The sequence below is a fragment of the Paracoccidioides lutzii genome (assembly GCF_000150705.2).
Source record: "Paracoccidioides lutzii Pb01 unplaced genomic scaffold supercont2.3, whole genome shotgun sequence".
NCBI lineage: Eukaryota > Fungi > Ascomycota > Eurotiomycetes > Onygenales > Ajellomycetaceae > Paracoccidioides > Paracoccidioides lutzii.
In genome coordinates this window covers 876010-902493 of record NW_015440949.1, presented here as the reverse complement: position 1 = coordinate 902493, position 26484 = coordinate 876010, and the positions used below count along the sequence as shown (strand labels likewise).

At 40.4% G+C, this 26484-nt stretch overlaps 5 protein-coding genes across 5 annotated transcripts; 1 reads left to right on the top strand and 4 right to left on the bottom strand.

Annotated features, from left to right (window-relative positions):
- Nucleotides 1-1531: 1531 nt before the first annotated feature.
- Nucleotides 1532-1852, bottom strand: PAAG_11313 (hypothetical protein; the record flags this gene model as incomplete). The annotated part of the gene is made up of 2 exons (XM_015846984.1): nt 1532-1684; nt 1751-1852. 2 exons carry the CDS (start codon nt 1850-1852, stop codon nt 1532-1534), a joined length of 255 nt encoding a protein of 84 aa, XP_015703406.1.
- A 726-nt stretch (nt 1853-2578) lies between these two features.
- PAAG_01591 (hypothetical protein) lies at nt 2579-3260 on the bottom strand (the record flags this gene model as incomplete). The annotated part of the gene is made up of 4 exons (XM_015844387.1): nt 2579-2722; nt 2838-2993; nt 3089-3172; nt 3255-3260. 4 exons carry the CDS (start codon nt 3258-3260, stop codon nt 2579-2581), a joined length of 390 nt encoding a protein of 129 aa, XP_015701295.1.
- A 12077-nt stretch (nt 3261-15337) lies between these two features.
- Nucleotides 15338-15544, bottom strand: PAAG_11312 (hypothetical protein; the record flags this gene model as incomplete). Its single annotated transcript, XM_015846983.1, has 1 exon — nt 15338-15544. One exon carries the CDS (start codon nt 15542-15544, stop codon nt 15338-15340), a length of 207 nt encoding a protein of 68 aa, XP_015703405.1.
- Nucleotides 15545-17563: 2019 nt separating this feature from the next.
- Nucleotides 17564-19722, top strand: PAAG_01590 (hypothetical protein; the record flags this gene model as incomplete). The annotated part of the gene is made up of 2 exons (XM_002796536.2): nt 17564-18538; nt 18598-19722. 2 exons carry the CDS (start codon nt 17564-17566, stop codon nt 19720-19722), a joined length of 2100 nt encoding a protein of 699 aa, XP_002796582.2.
- Nucleotides 19723-20411: 689 nt separating this feature from the next.
- PAAG_01589 (activating signal cointegrator 1 complex subunit 3) lies at nt 20412-26450 on the bottom strand (the record flags this gene model as incomplete). Its single annotated transcript, XM_002796535.1, has 1 exon — nt 20412-26450. The coding sequence occupies one exon, from the start codon at nt 26448-26450 to the stop codon at nt 20412-20414; it is 6039 nt and encodes a 2012-aa protein (XP_002796581.1).
- Nucleotides 26451-26484: the final 34 nt, after the last annotated feature.

The window sequence follows — 26484 nt, the reverse complement described above, 5'->3', positions numbered from 1 at the left end:
TGGTTTTTTGAAGGAGCCAAGGCTTCCATCCATAGATATGACCAAAACTGCCGACATGTTTCTCGTGCCCAACAGCTAAATCGAGTCACAGTCCTCCATACGGCCGTGAAGAATGAGAAAGGTTCAAAAGTGGCATTCTCAGCGGCTCGAGCGAGATCCGGTATTCGCAGATCTCTGGATCAGATATAAGCGTCCGCGATGTTTAGGGAGCGAACAAAGCATGTTTGAAACTTGGTAAGCGGCACACGGGCTGAGAGTTTGCCAGAGACCCAGGAGTTCGGAGAACCCGAATGTGAGTTGCGAGAATAAAGTTGTCACTATCGAATTAGTTAGCCAATGTGATGAGGGTTACGGAGTGGCGACTTATGACTTTACCACCACCACCCAAAAAAGAAAAAAAGAAAGAAAAGACAAATGGATGTTCCATTGCTCATTCTATTAAGATGAATTCTGTCTTCTCTTCTTTACTTACTGAAAAACTCAGAGCAAAAGCGCAGTAACATCATGACCCCAGGCCAAATCCACCTGGGCTTCATCAAAATCTGAGATTGAGATTGAGAGAAGCTCATCGCAGGGTGGAGGCATGCCAAGCAACACCAAGAGGCTGCATTACACCACCACTTGGTGAAGTGATCCAGAATCCAGATAATTCCAGCTACAGCTATGATGTGGCTGATATGCTCCCCCCCCCTCCAGGTACCAAGCAGAGCGTGTTCCAAGCGTGAAAGCAAGCAAACCTATTGCGGTGATATTGCTCGACATCCGATATACGAGATTATGGGGTTTAATGGCGTTATATCGATTGCTTTGACACAGCCAGGGAAGTCTAAAAAAGGTATCTGGGTGACAGGTTAAAATCTTAGTCTGCCTGAGAGATTAGATTGGCTGGCGCATGGGCCGCCCCTCTACCACGCTGAAGAACACGGTCACTGCATTGATCCCGTTGGTCCGACGCTGGTATTCTGCTTCAAGGTAATTAACGCCCGGAATAGCCAGCATGGTGTCAATCACTATCAGATGCTCGGAGGTCCAGAAGGTATGAAGCCTCTATGTTCTCAGGAACCTACAACTTTAAAGTCCACTAGCTTCCCTACCAGTTGCTGCTTAAGGTCAAGGGAGCACTTCTCGTTCCTTTAATGCTCTAAACTCTATTGGATCCGCCAGTTTTGCTGCCGTCGTTGCTTCACATTTCACAGTTTACAGGAAGCTCTTTTGTACTTCAACTTTTCATTCAGCGTCCGATCCTGGAGAGGTTCCAGCTTCTCTGGCAGTCGACAGTGGTCTTCTAAAAGTTTTTGTTTATCTCAGTGGTCAAAGGCAATTTGAAACGCCACACTGGAGCGCTCTAGCTTGGCTTTGCGATCTTCCCACTTCTTCTTGGACTTCATTGACTGTGTCTTGCCGCGTAGAAATCTCCGGAGGAGAATTGAGGAACGGTGATTCTTCATTGGAGAGATAATATGGTCGATTCGGGTGGATCAATGTGCTCATTGAACAAATAAATTGCGCCAACACAGTTTGAGATGCTGTTTTAGCGGATGATGCCCTGCATTTCATCATAAAACATCCACCTCATAATGCTGGACGAAGGTACGGATATCGGGGTGCCGGATAATGGCATTCCGGAGAGCGTCCGTAACCTCTTCGGGGGAAAAAGAATAACAGTTAAATGTGTTGCCAGCCACTGTCAAATGTCGTCTCGGTGGCGGTTAGGAGAACCTGAGTGAACTCAGCAATATGCTCAACATACATGTTTTACTTGAGCCACGGGATGAGTTGTAGGACTTTCCCCTAGGCCACGAAGGCAATGACCTTGCAAGCGATCAGTGGCTGCTTCCTCTTTAGCTAGCATGGAGGAAATTTAATGCTCGGAACCGGAGAGAACAAAATGATATGGGGGGAAGTCCAGGATTGGCAGAACACAGCGTCAAAAACAGCTCCCCCTCCACAAGGCGAGTGAACGGGGTGAGCAAGGGTGAAAGAGAGCCTTGAAAGCAGTAAGAGAGACTGCAAAGTTTGTGGCCGTGTGTGGAGGATACAGTGCGAGGAGTGTCTCATGTAATGATCGAGGGAAGAAGCCTTGGAAACCCAGCTACCCTTGCTTGCCACTCATTGTAGACGGACACGCAAAGGGTACAAAGGATAGAAAAAGCGAATGTTGAAGAAGCCAGTGGTATGAAGTACTCAGAAGGTAGATGAATGAGATATTTTTATTCAATCAAGGTAGATCGTTTATTACTTTTCCCCTGCCCTTATAGCGAAGCTCCCATTAAGGTGCCCAAGGACGTGGAGAAGGAGAAGGGGGCTTGAATTGCTTGAGACACAAACAAATATAATTGAAATGGTTTTCTAGCTGTTAAATTAACAAATTACAATGGGGGATGTGGTATATCTGCGTTGCAGTTTCCTGGACGTCATTGGGTGGGGAAAGGTAGGCCGGGAATTGGAGGTGTGGCTAAGGGGAGAAAAATAAAGAAAATGCCGAATCAATTCGTTTGACTGGTCTCTAGTTATGACAATATTATTTTCTTGGTAGAATTATCCACTCTCGCTTTTATAGCTTCCTGATAGTTCCATCTCAACCCTGAGCTTTCTCAGCGTTGATCAAATATCTGGCCCATCCATCCACGTACTCGTTGACAGTTGGAGTCTGAGCACTCGGTGGGTGGTGGGCAATAAAGAGGGCAGAGGCGGTTTTGTAGATAACGATACCCTCCTTTTCCTATTGGTGGGGAGGGAAGTTAGCATTTATCCTGTATAACTGGTCGCACTCGGAAAGATGAGGTGTAAGTGCGTCTCGCAGAATCGAGAGAGAGAGAGAGAAAGGTGTGAGTAACCTTTCGGCCAATGAGGCAATCCGGGTCCTTGTCCGATCTTACAAAGAAATATTTCTCGCCGGCATAGTAGAAGCCATTTGTTTGTACTTCCTTTGGTTCATCATCCTTGGTCTCTGCGAAAGAGCTCAGGATGAAGGCGATTTCGTTCGGCTGGGCCTAATAGGAATCTGTCAACTGTGGCGCAATTTTAAAGGAGGCCGAGGTTGTTCTGGTTCCGGCTACCAGCATTTGTGAAATTGAATGTCCCATACCGTGAAACCCTGAGAGCTAGCACATGGCGAGTTGGCGTACTGTGGATCCGTACTATAGATAGCCGCCTTGTCGATTCCCGGACACTGCAATAGGCTGCAGATAGTGAACCGAATTAGCACATGGTTTCCAGTCCATGAACTCGAGGGACTCTGTTCCGCAACTGACGGGCATGGCGGAAAGCAGAAGAAGTGGTATCAGATTATATATACCCATTGTGATAGTCTGATCAGATCAAGGGAAGTCAGCACCGGAAACTCATCTTGACAGAATGAACAACTTGGTATGAACGATGAACAGACAAAATATACATACCTGGCCAACCAACAGGCTTATTGACAGATGGGTCTGTCATTTTGTTTTTATTTAGTTCTCAGAACGATATATTAAAAAGTGGTCTATATGAATAGCGAAACGAGTCGCTTCAACGGAAAAAGAGAGGATTAGCACAAGTAGTTGATGGGCCGGGGGAAGGGGGCCGGAAGTGGAAGTTACCGATACACAGCTAACCCAGTAAGATGGAGTGACTGGAACAGTGTTCCGCAGCCAGGAGTCTCGTGCTGGGACAGGGGGAAGCGGGTGAGTGTATAGATATGTGATAGCAGTGGGATGGTTGGGGAGTAGTTGAAAATCAGAGGAGAAGAGTAGATGATGATATGTTTTTTGTTACGTAGGAACAACCAAGAAAAATAGTATGGGCCAAAATTGCAGGCCGCAGAGAGGGGAAGTCTTACCTAATCCGTAATCCGTAACGTAATCCGTAACTAACTAGATACTGCAACCCACACTTTCAGCAAATCTGCAACTAACAAATATTATATGGATTTTAACCAAAAATATCTTACGCTCAACTACCTCTCATTAAAATAAATTGAAATTACTAGATTCAGGGCATCATACTCTTGTATGCCCAATTGTGCCGCAATTGCTGCATCTTCGTGACACCCTGAGCATAGCCGAGGCTCTAAGGTAGCGGGCATAAAGAATTGAATCTCTAGCTGTTTAACAGGTTCAGCAAGCTTTATTTCTTGTCAAGCCATTTTCACATTGAATTCAATGACTAGGTTTTATATACTTTTATTTTTCTGTAGTAAGTATAGTATATATTACTTCTATTTTAAGAAAGCAAAAAAAGAAATTATATTAAAATAATTGCTAAAGAAATATTAAAACCTCTTTTTTAATATATATTAATAATATTAATATTATTATTATTCATTTGAGGTGTATGCAGTCAGTGACTAGATATTTACTTAATTATATTAGGATTTAACTATTCTATATAAATTTGATATATACATATACAAGTTAAAATACGCAATTATAGAGTTTCATTCCAGAATAATATAATATCAATATAGACTTATTATAAAAAATATAATTATATATATTTAGTTTAATAAAAACTCACAATAATAGAAAGAAATGATAAATATAATGAACAATTAATAAAATAAATTAATAATAAAGTAAAAGAAATAATTGTATTAAAATTTTAGAAGAAAAATCTTAATATACTGATGAAAATAATAAATAATAATAAAAAAAAAGTAATAATAACAAAAGAAAAATATATATAATGAGATGATTTTTAAGCTTTGATATTTATTAATGACACAGATGAAGTAGAAATTCTATCTGATTTAAAATTTATTTTTAAAAAACAGTTTTCATTTTTCTCTATATAATCAATTAAAAACTCTATTTCCAGTTCAGTATTAAAGAAAAAGAGCATATTCAACTAATTAATAAAGTATTTCATTTTTAATTTCTTTCTATTATTATTATTTAGTAAATACCTCATTAAATTATAATCTGAATTTTCAACTAAATCACAGAAATCATAGCTATTTAAGCTTGTAAAATCTTCAATTCTTTTTTAAATAGAATTTAAAATAGTTGTTATATCTCAATTTTAATTATATTATAGTAAAAAAAATTTTCTCTTATATTTTATTGAAAATGATTTTTATTTTAACTTTATTTCTATAACAAATGTGTTACTGATACAGCTTCAGCACTTTTTTGTAAAACAAAAAAACAAATTCATTAGAAGGAAAAAAGAAAAATAAATAAAAGCTGCAAAAATAGGCGCAGAGTTTAATACAAATTAGATAAAAAAATTAGTTCAGATGAAAAGTTTTTGATAATAAAAGATTATCACTCAGACATTAGTCTATTATAATTTCATATCTTGTATATTTAAGATTTTTTTTTTCTCAAAGCTTAGTTCATTTATTAAGATATTTCTTTTATTTTTCTATTAATATAAAATTAAAAAATAATTTTTTGAATTTTTTCTTAAGTTTTAATGTTAATTTTTACCCTTAAGTCTACTTTCTTATTTTTTAAAATGTCTATATAAGCTAGTACATGATAAGAAAATCTGAATATCTTCATCTTTTAATTTAAATTTCTACTATTTTCTGAATCTATTCAAGATTTACTTAATTATTTTAAAATTAATTTTTTTAATCTTTCTATTATAGCTTGACTATTTAAAAATATTTTATTTTTTTTTAATAATAGATTCTTTAAAAATTATTTTATACACTGATATAAATATTTTTTGAGTTGTAAGTACTTTAACATTAAAAATCTTATATTCTTTTTTAAGATTTAAGAATATAATTTATATTTTAAGTATATTTTAAAGTATATCAAAGTTAAACTTACTATTAGTATATTCATGAGATTATTAAATTTAAAGTAAATACTACTAGTTCAATATATACATTTCGCTTTAATCTCAATTCAGTTAACCAGGAAGCATCTACTTAAAAGTAGTCAGAGATAACTAATAATTTAACTGAAAAACTTATTTTTATATAAGTAGTTGCTACTTCTATTCTTGCTCAAATAGTTCTATTTAAAAAATTCAAAATCTGAGCATAAAATAAAGATTTAAAACCTGGAGAAAAAGTATTTAAACAAGAAAAGCTAGCTCAGTCAAAGAGATAATATCTCATTTTAAAGCTCTCAAAAATAGAAATAATAAACTTATTTTAAAGCTCGAAATTTATTTTTAAACTAAGAAATAAATTAAATAATTTCCTTCTTTCAGTGACAATAAATAAAAAAATAATTTTTACTATAAATATCTTTTTTATAAAAAACTTCTTAGTTATTATCACATTGTTCGAATTTTCTTCTAATCTTTTTATTCAAAATAAAAAAGAATAGAGACCTTTACTTGAAGAAAAATTACAAATTGAGATCAAATTAAAAAAAGATAAGAAATGAGAAATTCATTATTTATAACATTTTTAATAATATGTTTGACTATGAAGAAGGTACGATACTTCTAAAGAAGAAAATAGAGAAATATAGCCTCTTTCTAAAATTGAAAAATAATTTTATTTAAATTAGCAAATCAGACCTCAGACAAATATAATAAATTAAACTCAGTTATAATTATAATAGACTCTTCAGAATAAATGAAAATTTTATCTTTTTTTACAGCTGATCAACTTATAAAATTATTAAATAATTTAAATCTAAATCTATAATCAAAACTCATATTGAATGCAAAAATACTAACAATAGGAATATTTTATAGAAATATATAAATTTCCTATATAGCTTGAGCTCTATGCAGAAAATCATAGTATAAAAGATGATATTTATTTATTTACAATGTTAAAAGTAAGTTATACTCTTATATAATTATTAAAAAAATTTTAAAAATATAAGATTCAAAGTGATCAGGTCAATTTTGAATTGATTCAAAAAATAGTAGAAAAATTAAACTAAAAGATAAAAATATTACATTGAATATCTATTCATATAAATATTTTAGAAAATAAAATAGTTATGATATCAAGACTCTCTATACTAGCTCCTTACTCTCACACTGCTTATCACACTGCTTATTAAAGTGCTTACCTTCTCACACTGCTTATCAAAGCACTTTAAAATCAACATCTTCTAGAATCAGCATCATCTTAAGATTCAACACTCAGGATCAGCACTGATCAGCACTTCTCAAAAATCAGTTCTTTGAAATCAGCACTTCCTGAAAAATAGGATCAGCACTTCATGGAGAATCAGATCACTACATTACTAATTCTTCATTTCATGAAAGATTAGAAATAAAATATATTACTACTCATTCATGTATATAAATACTCTGAATCCATGAAGTTCCTTCAAGAGATTCAATAGTTAGCTATTATTTAATCTTATACATACATTTTCATCCATCACTATCCTCTTCCCTCTGTAGTGCTCATTGTGTTTATACACCTACCCTCTTACAATTCTAGTTATAGAGCTTCTCACGCTTCCTTTTGACACTGAGTTCATTTATTCTAAGTGTCCTCACAATAGTAGATATATATAAGGGGTTGAACCCCTAGATTTGCTCTGGCTGGCTGACTCAGCCTAGCCATCATTTGCACATGCGCATATGATCATGCTACGCGAGCTTGCTTAAGCTTGAGTTCTTATCTCATTCTTTTCTTCCCTTTCTCAAGCAATTTGTCCTTGTTATATAGGAGGACTAGCCTCTAGTTCTTAGAGCTTAACCTTTTACATTATGAATTGCTTCACTCCTTTCATTGATAGACCACTGGGAGTCTTAATCCTGTATCATGAAGCTCAGCAAATGTACTGACATATGATAGACTATTGAGAGCCTTAAATCCTGCATCACAAAGTTCAGTGATAGCACTAGTATATGAATAGACTGAGTTAGTAATCATGCTAACAAACAAATGAGCAATATTGAAAATGTCTAGCTGAATGAGATAAAGTGACAGACTTGTACAACAAATACACAAATGAATCAACACAAAGCAATGAGCAGAGACACCCTCAATAGCTTTGAACAACAATGGATGACCTTTCTTCAACAGCAGAAACAGGTTCAGCATGAGAACAGAGATTTAATAGCAGTTCAGCAAGCTGAAATAGCTAATCTATGACAAGCTTTGAACACTCTGACATCAACTCTCTCTCAATCAAACCTGCAACCACTCATTGCAATCAGAAGACCAAAGATTAAGCTACTAGACTGTGAGAAGTATGATAATTTTAATTTGAAGCACTATCCTCAGTGAGAGCTAAAGCTTCAATCAAAACTTAAGATCAATGGGAAAGCTTTAGGTAATAATGAGAAATGTGCTTGATATGTATATTTGAGACTGAAAGAAATGACAGCAGCTCAAGTTTACCTCTGAATTGAGAATAATAAGAATAAGATCAACTTCACAGTAGAGAGCTTACTGAAGCAGACACACATGCTCTTTAGTGATTCTGCATGACAAGAAAAGGCTATGCAAAAGCTCAACAATCTATGACAGAGTAGAAGAGCTCTCTTTGACTTTTTGCCTGAATTTAATCAGCTACTGCTAGAAGCTGATGATCACAGATGAGATGATCACATTAAAAAGAGATATTTGAAATCCACTCTAAGCATGGAGCTGAGAAAAGGCATGGTGGATGTAAGAGAACCATCTCTTTACAAGAATTACTGCAAGGAGCTTAGATTAGTTGATCATCAACTCTCTGAGCTTAAGACTTTAAGACAGTGATCTAAACATTGTGAGAGCAGATCTTCTTCAGATCATACAACATGTAATCCACACTCTCTACTTTGTCATACTGTTCTTGACCAATGAAACTGGTCTCAAGCTTTTGCTAATGATCTGATGAATCTCTCTCCTGATGCTGTGATCTCAAGCACCTGCCACATCAAATTGATAAATCAGACAGAGATTAATCAATAAAGAGAGCAAGGCCTGTGCCTGAGATGTGAAGCTGAAGGTCATATGATTAAGAGCTGCTTGTTCAAACCTCTCAGACACTCTGCCACTCTCATGATAGCTAAGATGATTCTCAAGCCAGTACTGAATGATGATGATGTGGATATGAGTGAGGATTCAGAAAAAGAGTAGCTCCAATCAAAAGACACTGAAAGAAGTGAAATAAGAAGCTTATGAGAAAGCAATGGAGAAGATTTAAATCTAAGATGATATTCAAACTCTTTACTGTCAATGCTCTAGTAGATAATGCCTTTTCAACTAGAGCAATGATAGACAGTGGATGTAATGTCTATGATTTTATTTTTCAATCCTACATTAACAAGCATAAGCTCCTGTGCATTGAAATTTCTCCTGTTAAAATAACCAGCTTTGAAGACTTCATGGGACTCTCTATGAGCATAGTGACTAGCATTCAAATTGATATAGATGATCACATAACTGAATGAGCCTTTCTCTACATGGTGAATGAGTTATATGATCATAATATGTATTTAGGCAACCCCTGGCTGGCCTAGCAAAAGATAACCATGATCCCTCATCAAAGAATTATGAGATTTGAAGAAAGTGGCATAGAGGTAGAGTCTAGTTCAAATGCAAAAGCTGATGTGATTCCCATCTCTGCCATAAGCTTCTTTAGACTTGCGAGCACTTGAGAGAAGTGAAACATTGAGATCTTCACCATCAGTTTGACTGACATTCAAAAGGCTCTAGAAGTGAAATCAAAGATTGACCCTAGAGAAAAGCTGCCTGAACATTATCATGAGTTTTTGGACATATTTGATAAGGAAGCCACTGATGCTCTACCTCCACTTTGTGGCTCAGATAGAGATCATAAGATTGAACTGATTAAAAAGGCTGATGATAGCATAGAACAACCCCCTTGAAGCCTGTTATATAATATGTCTTGAGAGAAACTACTGACTTTATGAAAGACTCTTACAGATTATCTAGATAACAGTTTTATTAGAGTGAGCAACTCCCCTGCAGTCACCTCTATACTATTTGTAAAGAAGTCTGAGAATGAGCTAAGATTCTATGTGAACTATTGAGCTTTTAACAAAATCACCTGAAAGGATTGATATTCTCTATCATTAATTAGTGAGACTCTACAGTGAATTAGACAGGCTAAATGATTTACTAAGCTGGACATTATTGCAGCTTTTCACAAAATTCAAATCATGGAAAATGATGAGTGGATGACAGTCTTTAGAACCAGATATGAGCTATTTGAGTGGCTGGTTACACTCTTTAGTTTGGCCAATGCTCCAAGCACATTTCAAAAATATATCAACTGGGCATTACATAGATATCTGGACAACTTCTGCTCAGTCTATTTAGATGACATCTTGATATTTTCCTCAAGAAGCTTATGAGAGCATTGTAAGCATGTACAAAAAATACTTATGCATCTATGGAAAGCAGGCCTGCAGGCAGATATCAGAAAGAGTGAGTTTGAGATAAACAGCACAAAATATCTTGAATTCATCATTGAAGCAGGCAAGGATATACAAATGAATCTGAAGAAGATTAAAGTTGTTTTGAAATGAGTGACACCTACTACTCTTAAAGATGTACAAGAATTTTTAGACTTTGTCAATTTCTATAGATGATTTATCAGAGGTTTCTCAAAGATCACAACCTCACTGATGATTTTTACACACAAGAATGTTTCTTTTTTGTAGATGAGCAAGGCTGAGGAAGCTTTTAAGTGTCTAAAATCAATGTTTATCTCTGCTTCAATTCTGCTTCAATTTGACTCTGATCATGAGACTATATTGAAAATGAACTCCTCAGATTACATCTCAGGAGAAGTGCTGCTACAATATGATGAGCAGAGCATTCTACACTCATGTGCCTTCTTCTCTCACAAGCATTCACCTGTGGAATGCAACTATGAGATTTATGATAAGAAGTTATTAGTGATAATTGAGTGTTTAAAGAAATGAGACACTGAGCTACAAAGTGTAAAGGAATTCAAGATTCTCACAGATCATAAGAATCTAGAATACTTCATGACTACACACAGACTAAATGAAAGACAGCTATGTTGAATGGATATTCTCTATCAATTCAACTTCAGAATTGATTATCAGTCAGAGAAGTTGAATGCTGGACCAGATGCTCTATCTCAAAGAGAGCAGAACATGTCACAGAGTGCTAATGATGAGAGAATCAAGCAGAAACAAGCTCAACTACTTAAGTTTAATGTACTGACACCTGAAATGGAATCAATAGTGACTGCTGTCAGTGTGAAACCTGAGATGTCTCTTCAAGCTCAGTGAAATGAGACTCACAAAAATGACAAGATCCTGCAGTGTCTGGAGCAAATTCTTTGTGAGAGAAGATTCAGATTTTCTTTTGAACTCAGCATTAAGATCTTCATCTCTGAGTGCTCTTTAAACAAGAACAAGGAGCTTCTCTTTCAAGATCATAAGTGAGTGCTAGACTTTGAACCTCTTCAAACCAGGTTAGTGCATGAGGCTCATGACTCATCTCTTACCAATCATCCTGGGTGAGAGCAAACAGCAGAAGTTCTAAGATGTGAGTTCTACTGATCAGACTATGTCATCAATGTGAGAAGAATGATCAGGAACTGTCATCTTTGCAGATCAAACACCATATGAAGAGATTAATATCAGGGACTGCTTAAGCCTCTTCTCATTTCTGAACACATGTGACAGAAGCTTTTCATGAACTTTATTGTGAACTTACTGAGCTCTAAAGAATACATGAACATCATGATTATAACAGACAGACTGATCAAGAGAATTATATTAAAAGCAGTTAAGAAAACTGATGCAGAGACAGTGACTAGAGTGTTCCTTCACAACATCATTCCTCAACATGGTATCTCTAAGATGATAGTATCAGATCAAGGGTCAGCTTTCACAAGCATGTTTTGAACTCAAATATGTGAGAAATTAGACATTAAGAGATGACTCTCCACAGTCTATCACTCAGAGACTGATGGAGCTATAGAGTGAATGAATCAGATTCTGAAAATCTACCTACACAAGTACATTAGCTTTCAACAGAATGACTGATGTGAATGACTCTCTCTAGCAGAGCTGGCCATCAATAATAGAGATGCTGTCTCAATGAGTGTGAGCCTGTTCTTTTTAACACATCTTTTCCACATCTCCTTCATTGATATAGTCAAGGCACTCTCTGTTGAAATGCTACATAATCCTGTTGAGTTTGCAGATGATTATATAAGGAAGGCCTGTGAAGTATTGAAGTGGGCTCAAGTAAAAATGACAGATGCTTAGCAATCTCAAGAGAAATATATGAATAGATGAAGAGACTCAGCTTCAAGCTTTCAATCTGAAGATAAGATCTGATTGAGCTTAGAGAACATGAGAACTAATCACCTGTGCAAGAAGCTGAACATGAAATACAATCAATATACTGTGCTAGAAAAGATAGAATCTTATGCTTATCAACTGAATATCCTACCTGGCATTCACAATGTCTTTAATATAAAGCTTCTATATGCTGTGATGACAGATCCTCTGTCTAGTCAGAGGCAAACTGACTGGCAGCCACTCACTATAGAGATCCTGAAAGGACCTGAGTTTGAGATTGAGAAAATTCAGGGTAAATGAACCTATCAGAGGAAAAAGCAATACCTCATTAAATGAGTAGATTGGGCTGAGTTTATGTGGAATGACACAAGTCTCCTACAAGAAGTGAAGGCTTTGAATGCTTGGGAGGCCTCTCAGCAGGCAAAATTAGATGTAAAGAGAGCTTTAAATAGTTGTAGAGGCCTGCAACAAAGAGGGAAAAGGAGGGTATTATAAGAGGTTGAACCTCTAGATTTGCTCTGACTGACTGACTCAGCCTAGTCATTATTTGTATGTGTGCACATGATCATGCTATATGAGCTTGCTTAAGCTTGAGTTCTCATCTCATTCTTTTCTTCCCTTTCTCAAGCAATTCATCCTTGTTATATAGGAGAACTAGTCTTTAGTTCTTAGAGCTTAACCCTTTACAATATAATAGTAAAAATTTATACTAAAATTCAAAAAATAACTCAAAAAATTATCTTTTAATTTTATATTAAAAAAGAACTAAAAAGTTATGTTTCAGTGAAAAAATAAAGCTTTAAAAAAAGAAAAAAAATAGTCAATATGCAAGATATAAAATAAAATCAAAATGAAAATTTTCATTAATAAAGTGTATAAAAATCTTTTCTTCTATAGTATAATTGAAACTTAAATATAACTACTTTAAATCTCATATGAAAAGAATAAAAATTCTACAAATTTAGATAAATGTGATTTTAAAAACTTAGTAAAAGTTCAGATTATTTTTTAATAAACTGCTCTTTAAATAAAATAGTTTATTAGTCAATTAAATATATATTTTCTTTTTAATACTGAGTTTAAAAAAAAGTTTTTAATTGACTTAATAGAGAAAATAAATATTTCATTTAAAGAATAAATTTCAAACTCATATAAGATCCGCATTTGAACTATATGATTGATAGATATCAAATTTAGATATCACTTTACTTTTTATATTTTTATTGATCTATTACTGTTGTCACTAAATTGTTATTTTTTCTTTTTATTTTTGATATTTTTTCCCTCTTGTTTTGTTTATAATTTCTATTATTTTGATTACTTTTACTAGTTTTCATAAAATTGAGAATATAATAGCTTGCTTTCTACTATATATCTGTTTAAATGTTGTTATATTCTGGGATGAAATTCTATAATTGCGTGTGTTAATTTGTCCTTATAAATTAGATCTACAAAATAGTTAAATCCTAGTTTAACTAGGTAAGTGTCATAGTTTTTTGGCTGCGTACATTTAAAATGAAGATGAAGAATAATAATAATAATTTCTTTAACACTAAATGAGCATGATTCGATTGCACACATCGCGTTGTTGCATAATTCTTGGCACTGCTGCCTCCTCTCAGTGATATTTCCACTTCCTCACCTTTATACAAGATGGTTATATAGATCATCACTGCAGAAGATTATGAGAACTACGCCACTGATGAAGCCTAGGAGGGGCTTCTACCCCCACTTAATCAGGTAGGACGGCATCTTGTCACAATTCCATGAAGGACGGGAGCTTGATAGAAGCTCTATATAGATAGCTATCTGGCCACTGTTCAGAGGGTCAGCGATTCGTTCTCAATATATTTGATTTACTGGAATACGCATACAATTCTCTATATAATCACTTGTACCCTCAAATTTTAATTACCACTTCTATTTGTAGACATCCGCTTGTCTGCTTCCTTAACTAGTCAAGTCCACCCGTTCGGCTTCCCTATAACCAACCCTACATGACATTGCTGTTGACACCCCGTCTCGGCGCCGCCTCGTTACATCTTGACAGCAAATCCATCTGCAAGTCACTCAATTGTTTTATCAACAATTCCTTTCTCTGACTTGCTGTGATCCTCATCTGACTGCTTGAAAACTGTACAGAAAAGAGAAACGATGAGAACTCATCTTCTTATCAGTGAACTGAAACAAAACTTTTCTATCCATACAGCCAGGGTGGATGAGCATGTTATCCAGATGCTGGATGAGATTCGTCGTCATAACTAGAAATTGACCTTCTTGTGAAGACATACTGTCGGGGACATTAAGAAGGGTGGACAGGGATACATTTCCATGAAAATAGCTCTTCTGCGAAGGGTCTACCACCTGGCCGGCGTTTTCTGTCCAGTGTTTTTAGATTGCTGAATATTCGATCGAGCTTGCCTTTGCCAACCAAGGTGACCTGCTGAAGTGCATGGAAAAGAACTCTCAGCCGACAGAGAAACTCCGGGCTTAAATGGATTCGGTGTCCAGTAGACACTTTCGCCTATGTTCATTCTCGCCGAGTTGTTGTGGATGATATTCATTGGGAAATATATCCTCATTCATAACAATTGTTCTAGGCTGTTGGACTTGAATTAGTCCTTCTTATCACCCTTAGATACCGACATGGAACATTTCTCCACGACCAACACAAACGCGGAAATTCAGATCTTCAACCTTGGCTGCGTGTTCTACTCTATCGCGGTATGGTCGAAGTTTGAATATGACTGCTTGTGATCACAAACACTGGCCAAACCCGGACGAGCTTCCCAATACGGAGGGTAATCCTCGGTGGAATGATTTTCAGAAAGTGCTGGACTAGGAGGCACTCTAGCATCAAACTACTGAGGAAAGATGTCGAAGCTTCGCTACGTTGATGGATGATGAGACTTGTTGGAAGTTTGCCTATTCCTGGTATGCCTACCATGCATCTATCGTGTGGTATGGTGTGATCAGTAAGTTGGTCCGGCATTTTGAATTGAGAACATTCGATCTAGGCTTGCCCACCGTCACCAGACCCATCTTGTTTCACAAATCTAAGCATTTCCCTTGAACCAATCTTAGTATGCGGTCAAAAGGATTAAGAAAACAGATCGTTGTCATCCATGGGATGCCCTTGCGCCCACGGCGACTCCCTTATTCCACATTTCCAGGTTTGATGTTAGTCCGCTTGCCCCACCATCGCCATAACCATCACGCTCCGGAACCTGGCTCTTTGTATCTCGGAAATCGCGGCATTTACCATCAGATTCCGGGACGATGCTGTATGGACATTTTCCAACCCAGGGCACAATTGAACAGAGTTCTTCTCTTGTGCTGTAGGACAGGGATCCGGCTCCATGTCGTATGACCACAGGCCCAGGTACATGGCGCTGGATGGTCCTTTCTGCAAGCGCCCCTCGTACCAGTAGTTAATTAGTTAACTATTTGAAGAAGCTGACATGAAATTGTTAGGTATGACAGGACTTCTGCGTAGTAACCGCTGAGATGCTCACCTACGTTATGTGTGTTGTCGAGCAATAAACACAGTAGAGAACATAAAGACACTTTGGTTTTCAACTCGTCATCACCTTGATGTCTATCATGATGTCGGCAAGGGTTTCTTAAGCTATTCTCCTACGGCTCACCTTTCAAATTGTTTTAAAAGAATGGCTGATTATGTGAATATCGTGGACGGTCATCACACATTATTTATGCATGAAGCAGTGAAAATCCCATAAATCAACGAGGCAACAAATGCACAGATACCACTTGGAGCCGTTGTAATGTGTCTGATTCTTGCCATTAGAAAGGCCAAAGCTCCGTCCTTATGACCTGCGATAAATCCGGCTGCTAAAGTCATGTGTAGCCGAGACCAGAAGCCATGATGAAGCTGTGAAGATGCGAAGCGTCACAATTCACTGCTGTGGTTCGTGGCTCATGACTGAGGAGCCTCCTTGCCGCCGCCCCGCAAGCACAAAATACGTCTGCCCGTCCACGTTTGGCAACAAAGACAGAATCGGAGAATGGACGGACGAGTTTTAAAATCTCGCCTGCGCCGCCCCAGTGCTGGGGATCATGGGCAGTTTCAAACAGGTTGTACGCATCCGAGGACGCAAATGACTTGCGAATAACCAATCTGTACAGACATCAATCCTGACCTTTGAAAAACGATAAATAATAATCAGATGGTTAACTATATCAGCTCCTTGAAACCAATTCGCTGGAAATGACCCTGCGACAATTAGACAAAGTTTGGGGAAGCCGTCAAATCGAATTCCGGATGGGGCATCTTGGTGGTTTCAGCTGCGGGCTAAGTCTCTTCGATGCAGTTTCTGTCGAACACCGCCTGAAAAAGCATCGACAGCCCCCAATCAGCAAAATTCAAGAGAAACTCTAAGGAATCCAGCATCGAATTATAGGGCATCTTTCCCTTACTTGAACAGAGCGTTGTGGTTGGCCGGGTTGGCCGACAACTGTCGGGCCCCTCTGCTTCAACAATAATAAGCGATAATGACGAGCCTTTTGCCGTCCCCTGGCTAGTCCAAACACAGTTGGACCCCGGGATCAGAGCGGCCATACTGGCGGCTGTAGGGATGAAAGGTATGATTAAATTCCTTGAGCCTCCCAGAAGAGAGCGCGGCACAAACACTGCCGTTACTGGCTGATGCCTTGCTGGGTCCCGCCGTTGGCCTGAAGATGCAATTTGACATCCTAGTCGCCATTAAATGTTTGACCAGTGATGGTTGACAGCCCTACCAGTGCTGGAAACTGACACGATATGGATAATCTCCTTTCCTTGAGTTACCGCTCGTGCTTACTGTGTTGTGCAGACTGGCTTTGGCAAAACGTGTGTAATCGGGGATTTATGCTGTTATTATTATTACGACAATTACTCGTGATAAGAGCGCTATTTCCTCCAATGTGTTTCAGCAATCTAGATGTCTGCAGGTCCAATCCACCCATCCACCTATATCCATGTCCCATATCCTTAGAGCAAAACTGAATGGTGCAACGCTCGACGATGGAGGAGAATATCAACCTAGGGCATGCAGGCGCCACCACTTCTGCCCATGTACCTTATTTGAACCGCTGTCGCCGTCGCGAGTCTGTTGTGTAGTTTTTCCCCTTTGCGTCCTGTCATTCCCGCTGTTTCTTCGTCATTCTTATCCCACATTCCTTTACACACCTCCCATTCTCTTTTTTTTCTCAGCACTTTACACTTATTAATTAAATTTTTTTTTTTTTTTTTTTTTTTTTTTTTTTTTTTTGGCTTTCTGGGAAGCTGTCCGTTCATTTTGGGATCTTTTATCCCCCATTCTTGGTTCTGGGTTCGCTATTCTTCTCTCCGTCTATCTTGGGTCATTCGAAGCATAGCCTAACCTTCAGAACCACATTTCAAGTTATAATGGAACCATTTAAAATGAGACAACGTGCAAATACGACTGGTGACACCACCTCACGGCGTACACCCAATAACGCATCTGTGTTTCCCTATTCTGGCCTGCAGGACGCTGTCCAATCCTCTGCTGGTAACACAGGCTCTAAGAGAAACAATACCGCTAATATCAATGTCGGTTCTCAGCGGGAGAGGTGGAAGGCCCCTCCCGCTTTCGATTTTCAGTTGTCATCTGAACCGGAACAAATCCCCTCCCCACAATTTCAAGACTTCAACGCATCAGACAATGGAACGATGATGATAGGCGTCGCGTTAGGGAGCCCCACGATGCACAGGACCCAGCAACCCGGACCCTGGTGTACAGTATCCACAGCGCTACCAGATGCTAGGTCGGTGGGAGTGGAAGATAAAGACGCTGAAAAGTTGAAGCCCAAGGCGACGAAATGGAAACAAATCAGCGGCCTCTTCAAATCGAAGAATCCAGTGCCTCCCCCAGATACACTGATTTACCAAGTTCCACTTAACGATCGATCCGTAACCTCCTACGGAGGCCGCGATTCGCCAGAGGATTCTCATATTCGCCCAAACCACGCTTGTCAGCCTTGGGATGATGTTGATTTCCAGAATAATAAACTTAAAGAAGCAGGGAAGGTGGATGGGAGTGTTTCGAAACCACCGAAAAAGATGAAGGAATCTAAGAAACTGGTTAAATATATTGATATAGAGTCACTGAAATCTAGCCCGAAGAAGAGTGCTCAGCAAGATAAACACTTGCCCTTGCTGTCGAAGGAAATCTCATCTCTTCCCACCACGTCATCAGGAGCACCGGATCTATGTTCCCCATTGCTCACAGTTGATATCCCTGATATCCACCTTGAGAGGTACAGTGTAATGTTCAGCACCGTACTCGGCAAACCACCCCCTTCGACATTATTGGCCAAACGAAGCAGGACTCTTGATATGCTGAGGACTCATGATGAAGAAGTGAGTTTGTAAACATTTCTCAAGTCTTCCTTGGTGTTCTCTAACCTGTCATGCAAAAGCCGGAACTGGGAGGTGGCCTTATGCCTCCACCTAAACACTTGACATCTCCGCTTCTAGCCAAGTCGCCGACGTTTACCCTTTTTCCGGCAACATCAACATCCAAACCGTCTAAGTTACCCAATGCTTCTAATTTCCCTGTTCCTGGCAAGCCTTTACAGAGATCTAATACCGCTCCACCATCTCCTCGCAGGGTAGTGAACGAGATTATCGTCCCTGCAAAGGATAATCCTATTCCAACCCCCCAGGCAAGAATGTCATCCCTGCCAACGTCTTCAAGCTCTCAAAGCCAATGGGCGCCGGAAGGGTCATCATTTTTATCAACAGGCTCAGCGTCGTCGTCGACATCGGATGACAGCGACTCTTGCAGAGAGGATGAGATCATATTTTTCAACTTTAAACATGCTCGTATCACAACTCCCGATGATAATATTTGGGAAATACTCAATCCTAGAGTACGCGTTGAGTTACCCTCTACGACTCTAAAAGCCCATGGACGAACGCTCCAAAAAGAACAATTGGAGGAACCTGATTCTTCTAATGGGGCCGTGAAGGTGAAAGCTCGAAGTCATTCACACAAATTTGAAACAAAGTTGAGGCCTGAACCCGAGCCCAAAACACAGGCGAAATCTTCCACTTCATCCCAAACAAAATCTGAAGCGAAATCGGGATCTAAGTCCTCGACACTTCAACCGCTTCACTCCCACCCGACCGTTGACCAACTGGCGAAACCCCCGCCTCCACCCCCCCAGCGAAAGCCTCCCCCTGCACCCTCAAACCCAGCTGCTGCCATTCCTCCAAAAATGGTCACATCTCTTTTCAAGCAACCTCCACCCAATACAAGATTAAAATCAAAGTCCCTTTTACCACATAGAAATGCAGTTAGGCATAATCCCCCTACCGTCGCTGTCGCGCGAACTGCCGAGATATCTGTTGCGCGCTCAATTTCTGTGGCAAAGCGAACAAAGCAGCAGATGATTGTTCCCATAAGCGCGATGCGGAGTGATTCTCTGCGCCGTGATGATGAGCGATTTGGTGAGAAGAAGGCGGTCATTCCTAAGCTAATATCCGTGCCGAAGGGGCATGGGCGGGGGAGGTCGCAGCAGGCTCCGATTGAAATTGTGTAGTCCTGGGAAATGTTTTATTCGTTGGATGATTTTAGGCTGTAATTTGGGAGTTTGGATGTGTGTATTTGGTTCCCGAATGGTGTTCTGGGTTTTCGTCTTTTGGATTCATTGATTGACTTGGTTGTATGCCTCGAAAATGAGCTAAGATCTTGGAAATACTTATTTGCAGATATGACACCCTTTTCTTATCGCTTTTGCATATTTTATGTTGCTTTTGCGCTTCCTGTTTGCTCATCTCTATCCCCCCGTTCTCTTTTTCCGATTGGGTGTTCTTTATCCTTGTATATTGGAGACTCAACTACCACCTTTCTGTTATGAATTCGCTCATATTATCATAACTCCCCAGTTGTGATATTTCACCATTTCATCCTATCTCTAGGTTATCATTTTGTTATATAGTTTCCACCGTTGGTTATTCTAAAACGGTATTTAGAAATAGATTTCTCGCCAAGTCTTGCAGTTTTCGCTTCACTTACATGTCGATTAAGTGACATGAAACGTATTGGATATGCACCTAACTGTGTTATGTGACCAAAGCTAGGAGGGATGGTAGCTTGAAAATGCTACCTTTCCATGAAAGAATTTTTATCCATTGAGCCATGCATAGGTCAATCTAACAACCCGCCTTTTTTGAGTTTTATCCCAATATCTATATATCTACACATACAATCTAACTCCTATTTACAAACCTAGCATACCACACTCCATTCCATGCCAATGTAAGCATCACTAATCACCCTCACGGTCACATTCAATATTTCACCGGCATCCTCATGGTCTTTGTGCTTGGTCTTGCCTTTGCCCTTCTCATCAGCACCTCCTACTTCAAGCTCATGACTGTCATCATTATTCCATCCCTCAGGGAATCTTATCTTAGCTCTGGCAACGACATTCCCCCTGTCTCCCGGCCTGGAGGTGCTAGTGGAAGAAGACCAGGATACACGTTTGAGCGCCAGGATATTTTCTCTCACCCCTCCGCTATCAACCCCAGTCGCACGAGGGTTTGAAGTAACAACCACGAACCAGCCCTCCGTCTGTGGTTTGGGAAAATGTGGCGCGTAAACGCGGAATGACTGATCGTCACCTTGAGTTGTAGTTCTTCGCCGCGGGTGAGAAGGCAGGGGATGCTTCCGGGTTAGAGAGACCGTCAAACCTGCAGGTGATGGATCGAATATGGATATTGAGACAACAGGAAGGAGAAAAAGAGCTTGATAAAACTGAGAGGATAGCTGTGTGGATAGGTTGAGTGTATGTAGGAGGGATGTGAGAGTTGATTGGGGGAGGGCGAGAAGGGATGGAAGGGATGCTGGAAGTTGCGTTGGGTTTGGTGACTCGTTCGCGGCGGGGGCAATGCCAGGGAGAATAGAAATGGGATGGTCGTCTGGCCAGCGTGCTGACTTTATGCATTGTAAGAGGGTCATCATCGTCGTGCAAGCGTTGGGGTAGCCCAGTTCTGCTAAAATGTCGATACATGCTTGGATGATTCGGATGCCTTGGTCTAGAACGGAGATTTGGTCGCCAACGTAATCAGTTATGGGAAGGTCGATGCGAGACATGAAGGCCTGGAGGAGTAGAAAGGCTTTGATGTGCGGATCCCACAGGGGTAGAGATGTCCCCATGGCCGTAATTGGAAGAGGGAGATTTTGTGCCAGCTCAGCGTTGATCAGGTCTTCATTGTGGCGGACAGGGAGCTCGTCGAATTCCGTGGCGAAACACATCCAGCTGAGTACGTCGCTGAAGGTTGGATTCGGTTTTGCGTGGGACATGACGAAACGAACTGTTTTATGCGAAAGATAGTAATAACTCATTATCTTCCCGAACGGGGTTGGGTCAACAAAGCCTGTTGCCGAGTCAAATAGGACGCAGGAGGATTCCGCAAGTTCGCTTAAGCATTGATCTACCAATTCGACTATGAAATCTGATACGATTTGTTGTGCTGCCATGGTGTTGTGTTCTTCAGCGGATATTTCAAGCCCGTAGTAAGAAGGGTTCTTATGCAGACGACGGAAAAAGAACGTCCAGGTCAAGTAGTCCAGGGCATCCTGCTTTGTTGTAATGGTCCCTGCAGAAACCTCAGCGCCCAAATGGTCATGGAGGACTTTGTGGAGTGTGGACTCCACAGGGAAGCCTGTGTGGAGGAAGTGCTTGTAAAACGCCTTTTTAGAACCCTGTGTAAATATACGCGCGATACCTGAAGTGTCAAACTGTGGCCTCCCAGCGCGTCCCAACATTTGCAGAACATCAGTAAGGTCCATATCTTTGTACCCTTCAATCTTTGCATCGAAAAACTGTGTCCCTTTCACGACTACTAGATGAGCGGGAAGGTTGACACCCCATGCGAGAGTACTGGTTGCAACAAGAATCTGAATTTTGTTATTAGCGAAGAGCTCCTCTGACAGCTGCCTGTCGGATTCAACAAGGCCGGCATGGTGGAGGGCGATTCCGAAACCGAGAGCCTCTTTAAGCGCCTCATCCTTGACTCGAGAAAGATTTAGCTGTAAGTCTTCTTCGGACATATGAAGGAACCGCCGTGGGTTATCTTCCATGCCACAGAAGTTGATCAGGTCCTTTGCCGTAAGACGCGTTTGCCTTCGTGATGCCACGAAGACAATCACGGGTTTCTCCGGGGAGTGATTTTTAATAGCTAAGAAGGTAGGCCGGTTCATCGACTGCATCAGTGGACAGAAGCCACGTTGTTCTGGAAAGCCGTCGATGTATATCTCTAACGGAACAGGTCGTACAGAGTGGCGGAAGTTGAAAAGCCCTTCTTTAACTCCCAACCAGTTTCCAAGATCAGTTGCATTCGCGCATGCCGTGGACATGCCAAGAAGGCGAACGGCGCCTTTAGATTGAGAAGCTATGTAATTCATTCTGGAAACAATGATTTCCAAAATGGGTCCTCTGTCACTACCAAGAAGGTGGATTTCGTCAATAATCACTAAGCTAACTTGACGAACATAGCCTCTTGTTTGCCAACTTCGGGAAATACCGTCCCATTTTTCGGGGGTGGTGATAATAATGTCGGCGTCCCTGATTGTTCTCGTGTCCGGAGTGTTGTCTCCAGTCAATTCTACCAATTTTAGACCCATAGGAACAGTTAAGCGACGCTTCCAGTCGTGCACTCGTTCTCGAACAAGCGCTTTCATGGGTGCAATGTAGACAACCTTAGAACCTGGTCTTTCGCGAAATGCCCACCACATTGCAAGTTCTGCTGCGACCGTTTTGCCACTCCCCGTGGGGGAACCCAGGAGAACATTAGTGGGGGTGTGATAGAGGGTGTGGAATATCTGCGTCTGCATGGGGTTGAAGAATTGAAACCTTTGTCCATATATTTCTTCTAGAATCGGATTTTTTAGCGCGGAAATTGGAAGGGGTTGCAGATTTAATAAATCGGTATATACACTTTCCGTATCTGGACGAATTAGATGCTGAAATGAAACGGGAGTCACTGTTTCTGCTCCTAGCCAGCGATCAGAAATTGCACGGACATATATCTGACTAGGTAGCGGATCGGACAGAGGAATTGTGAAATTCAACTCGTGATCATCGTTGAGTTTCTTGCGGCTCAAAATGAAATACTCATGATGATAGATTTCCGATGTCTCCGAGTTTTCGACCCATATCCAGTATGACTCCGATGTCCCGTGATGTCTATCATTCCAGCGGAATTCAGGATACAGATAAAGACGGATGCGAAGAACATCACGATTCAGAGGTGCAATTTCGGCTTCCACAGCTAGTGTTGGAAAATTATCTAGGAGTTTCGAAATAGTGTTACCCATGCGGTTGTTGTGGACGAGTTGGCCGATTTCAGCAGGTTCCATATCCCTTAATGATTCGATAGACGACACTGGGAATTTTTCATCCAAGTTCTTCAGAACCGGTTGAGGAAGGTCGAATTGGTGGAAGGGATGCTGGAACGGCCAGATTTGCTTCTCAATCGATTTGCACGTAGACAATAAGACTTGGCATTGGTATCCCCAACGCCTGTTCAGCGCAACCATGAACAGGGCGCGACAGATGCGTGCAGCGTTTTGAGCCACATACGCTGAATCAGAAACGAGAGCGAAGTCTTCAATCCTAGCCCTAGAAATGTAAGATTGCAGCAAGATATTCGTCTTCGCGTGGGCGTTATCATTGCTTCCTTCGACTTCGGTTTTAATTGCCTCCAGACGAAGTCTGTCAAGCTCTTTAAATTCGTTTTCTCGAGACTGGATATTGTCAAATTCTCCACTCATGCTAATCATTTTCATGACATCTGCGTCATTGGCCATAGGTTTCATCATGGCGTTGAATATTTCCACACTTGTTTGCAAGACGTAATACTGACTTGCAATTCTTCCAACATCTTTAGCGCGTAGTTCTTCGGTCCGTTCGTTAAATATGATCATCTGGCTTTGCTGCAACGTTCGTGCAGCCTTGATAATCAGATCTCGTCTTCTGAGGACGAGCTGGGGATCGTCTCGAATCTCTGTCCAGTCAATTCCATAACTGTGGGGATTCCGTCGCATGCGTACAAAGAGGTATGAGTATCCAAGCCATTGAACAGCCTCGGGAACAGAAGTTACTGTTCCAAGAGCGATTTCCGCGTTTAGGTTGTCAACTAGTTTGCGCGAGAATCGAGATTCAATGGGTTCTTGAGAAGTTACGGCGGATAGGTAATGTTGCAATTTGTTGTGCGATGTGCAAAGAAAGCCTATACCTGTGTCCTGAAACTGCGGACGACCAGCTCGACCGAAAATTTGTAGGACATCTAAAATACCAAGGTCAATGAATTTTCCTTCTTGAGCACTGTACAGTTGAGTTCCCTTGATAATGACTGCAGCAGCAGGAAGATTGACACCCCAAGCAAGAGTTGCTGTACAACAAAGAACTTTTAGCACCCCTTCAGAAAAGAGACGCTCCATGAGGTTGCGATCAGACCTAGCCATTCCTGCGTGATGGGTTCCTAAACCGTATGGAACAAGCTCTCGAATCTCCCGACCACGACTTGTTTTGATATCTCGCAAGGCCTGCGAATAATTTCGATGTTCCACAGGGCTAAAGAGGTCTGCGCACTGGTTGTCAACAGCCATCCGATGTAGAAGTCGTGCGGCGTTAAGAGTTTCTTTCCGGGAATGAACAAAGACCATGACTTGATGACCCCGTTCAAGCATCTCTCGAACCTTCTCGAAACAGACGATATCGAGATTTTCTCTGGACTTTTTGGTCCCGACATCTCCTTTTACACCAATAAAATGTTGTTCAAGAGGGACAGGACGGAAGGAGGCATCAAAGTAGAATAAGCCCGCCATTCGGTTGACTTTGAGAAAGTCTGCAACGTCGATATAGTTCGGCAGGGTTGCCGATAAACCAACTATACGAATGAGTGACTGAGTACTCTCTACTTGCCGCTGCGTTCTTGCAACGAGAGACTCGATCACAGCTCCACGTTCGTCGTGTAACATATGGACCTCGTCAATGATTAACAGACGAACTTTCTGGACAAGTTCCGTATCCCCAGTTCCCTTGCGGGTTACGACATCCCACTTCTCTGGGGTGGTAACAATGATCTGGGTCTGCACAATCTCTTTTTTCGTCAGCTGTATATCTCCTGTCAGCTCGCGGACTTGGATTCCCAGCCAAGCAAGGCGTTTTCCTAACTTTTCCGTAACTTCTGCAGCTAGGGCCTTCATGGGAGCAACATAGACAATTTTAAATTCGTCTGTCATAACGGCGAACTCGGTGGCATCATGGCTTTCAAGGGAGTTCGGAATGATATTTTTGGCAATCACATTCAGAATTGTCAGCACCGCAGCATCGGTTTTACCGGCACCAGTTGGTGCACATATCAGCATATTTTCGTTTGTTCCGTATGCAACGGGGTAGAGCAAGCTCTGCATTCGATTCAGTGACTTGTATCCTCTGAAGGTACCCTTGCAAAGTCCATCCATGCTTGAAATGGAAACTAATTTCTGGTCTGCACCCAGGGTTCCGACCTTGGTGGCTGGAATGGTGTATTCCGTATATCTCGGTTCTTCAGCGTGAGTACTACCAACAGGAAGGCCATACTTTCTTCCATTGACTGAGAGGGTATTTCCTGCTTGGTACGCCTTGTACACATGTGGGTAGATGGGACCTTCGCGGTTCTGCTTTTGTGCCAATTTTGCGTGTTTGTGTTCGTAATCTTGTTGTCGCAAAGCTTCTTCCCGCTGTCCTTTTGTTTGTAATCGACTAAATATATCGTTGCCTTCTGAATCTTTCATTGATGTCAATTCATCTCGGTGGGCAATAAGGTCAATCACAAAATCCAAATCATCGAATCCTACAATTTCCGTCAAGGATATCTGTAATTCATCGGGTGGGGCACTTGCACCCAACACTGAGAGAAGTTGTTGCTGCAGTTCGGAGGCATTTAAACTAGAATTCTGTTCCGCAATAGACTGACATTTATGGAAAAGCCATTGGTGGTTGTAAAATCCCTTTGGTTCAGAAATTTCTTGTCCATTCGCTCTGTCATCTACCATCTCATCTGAATCATCAACTGCATCCTCATCCTCACTGATGATGTCCCATAGATCTTCAACTGATTCAGGAGCTGAAGCAATATCATCTTCGTCAAAGAAGAGATCATTCTCATACAGTATTGAGTCTTCGGATTTTGGGAGCTTTAAATCCGCCATAGCTTGCCTCATAACCGCCAGTTGTGAGAGCCATTGTGATTCTGCCAGTTGAATTTCAGGGGACATTGTTTGTCTGGCAGAGTGTGGGACTACACTCCAG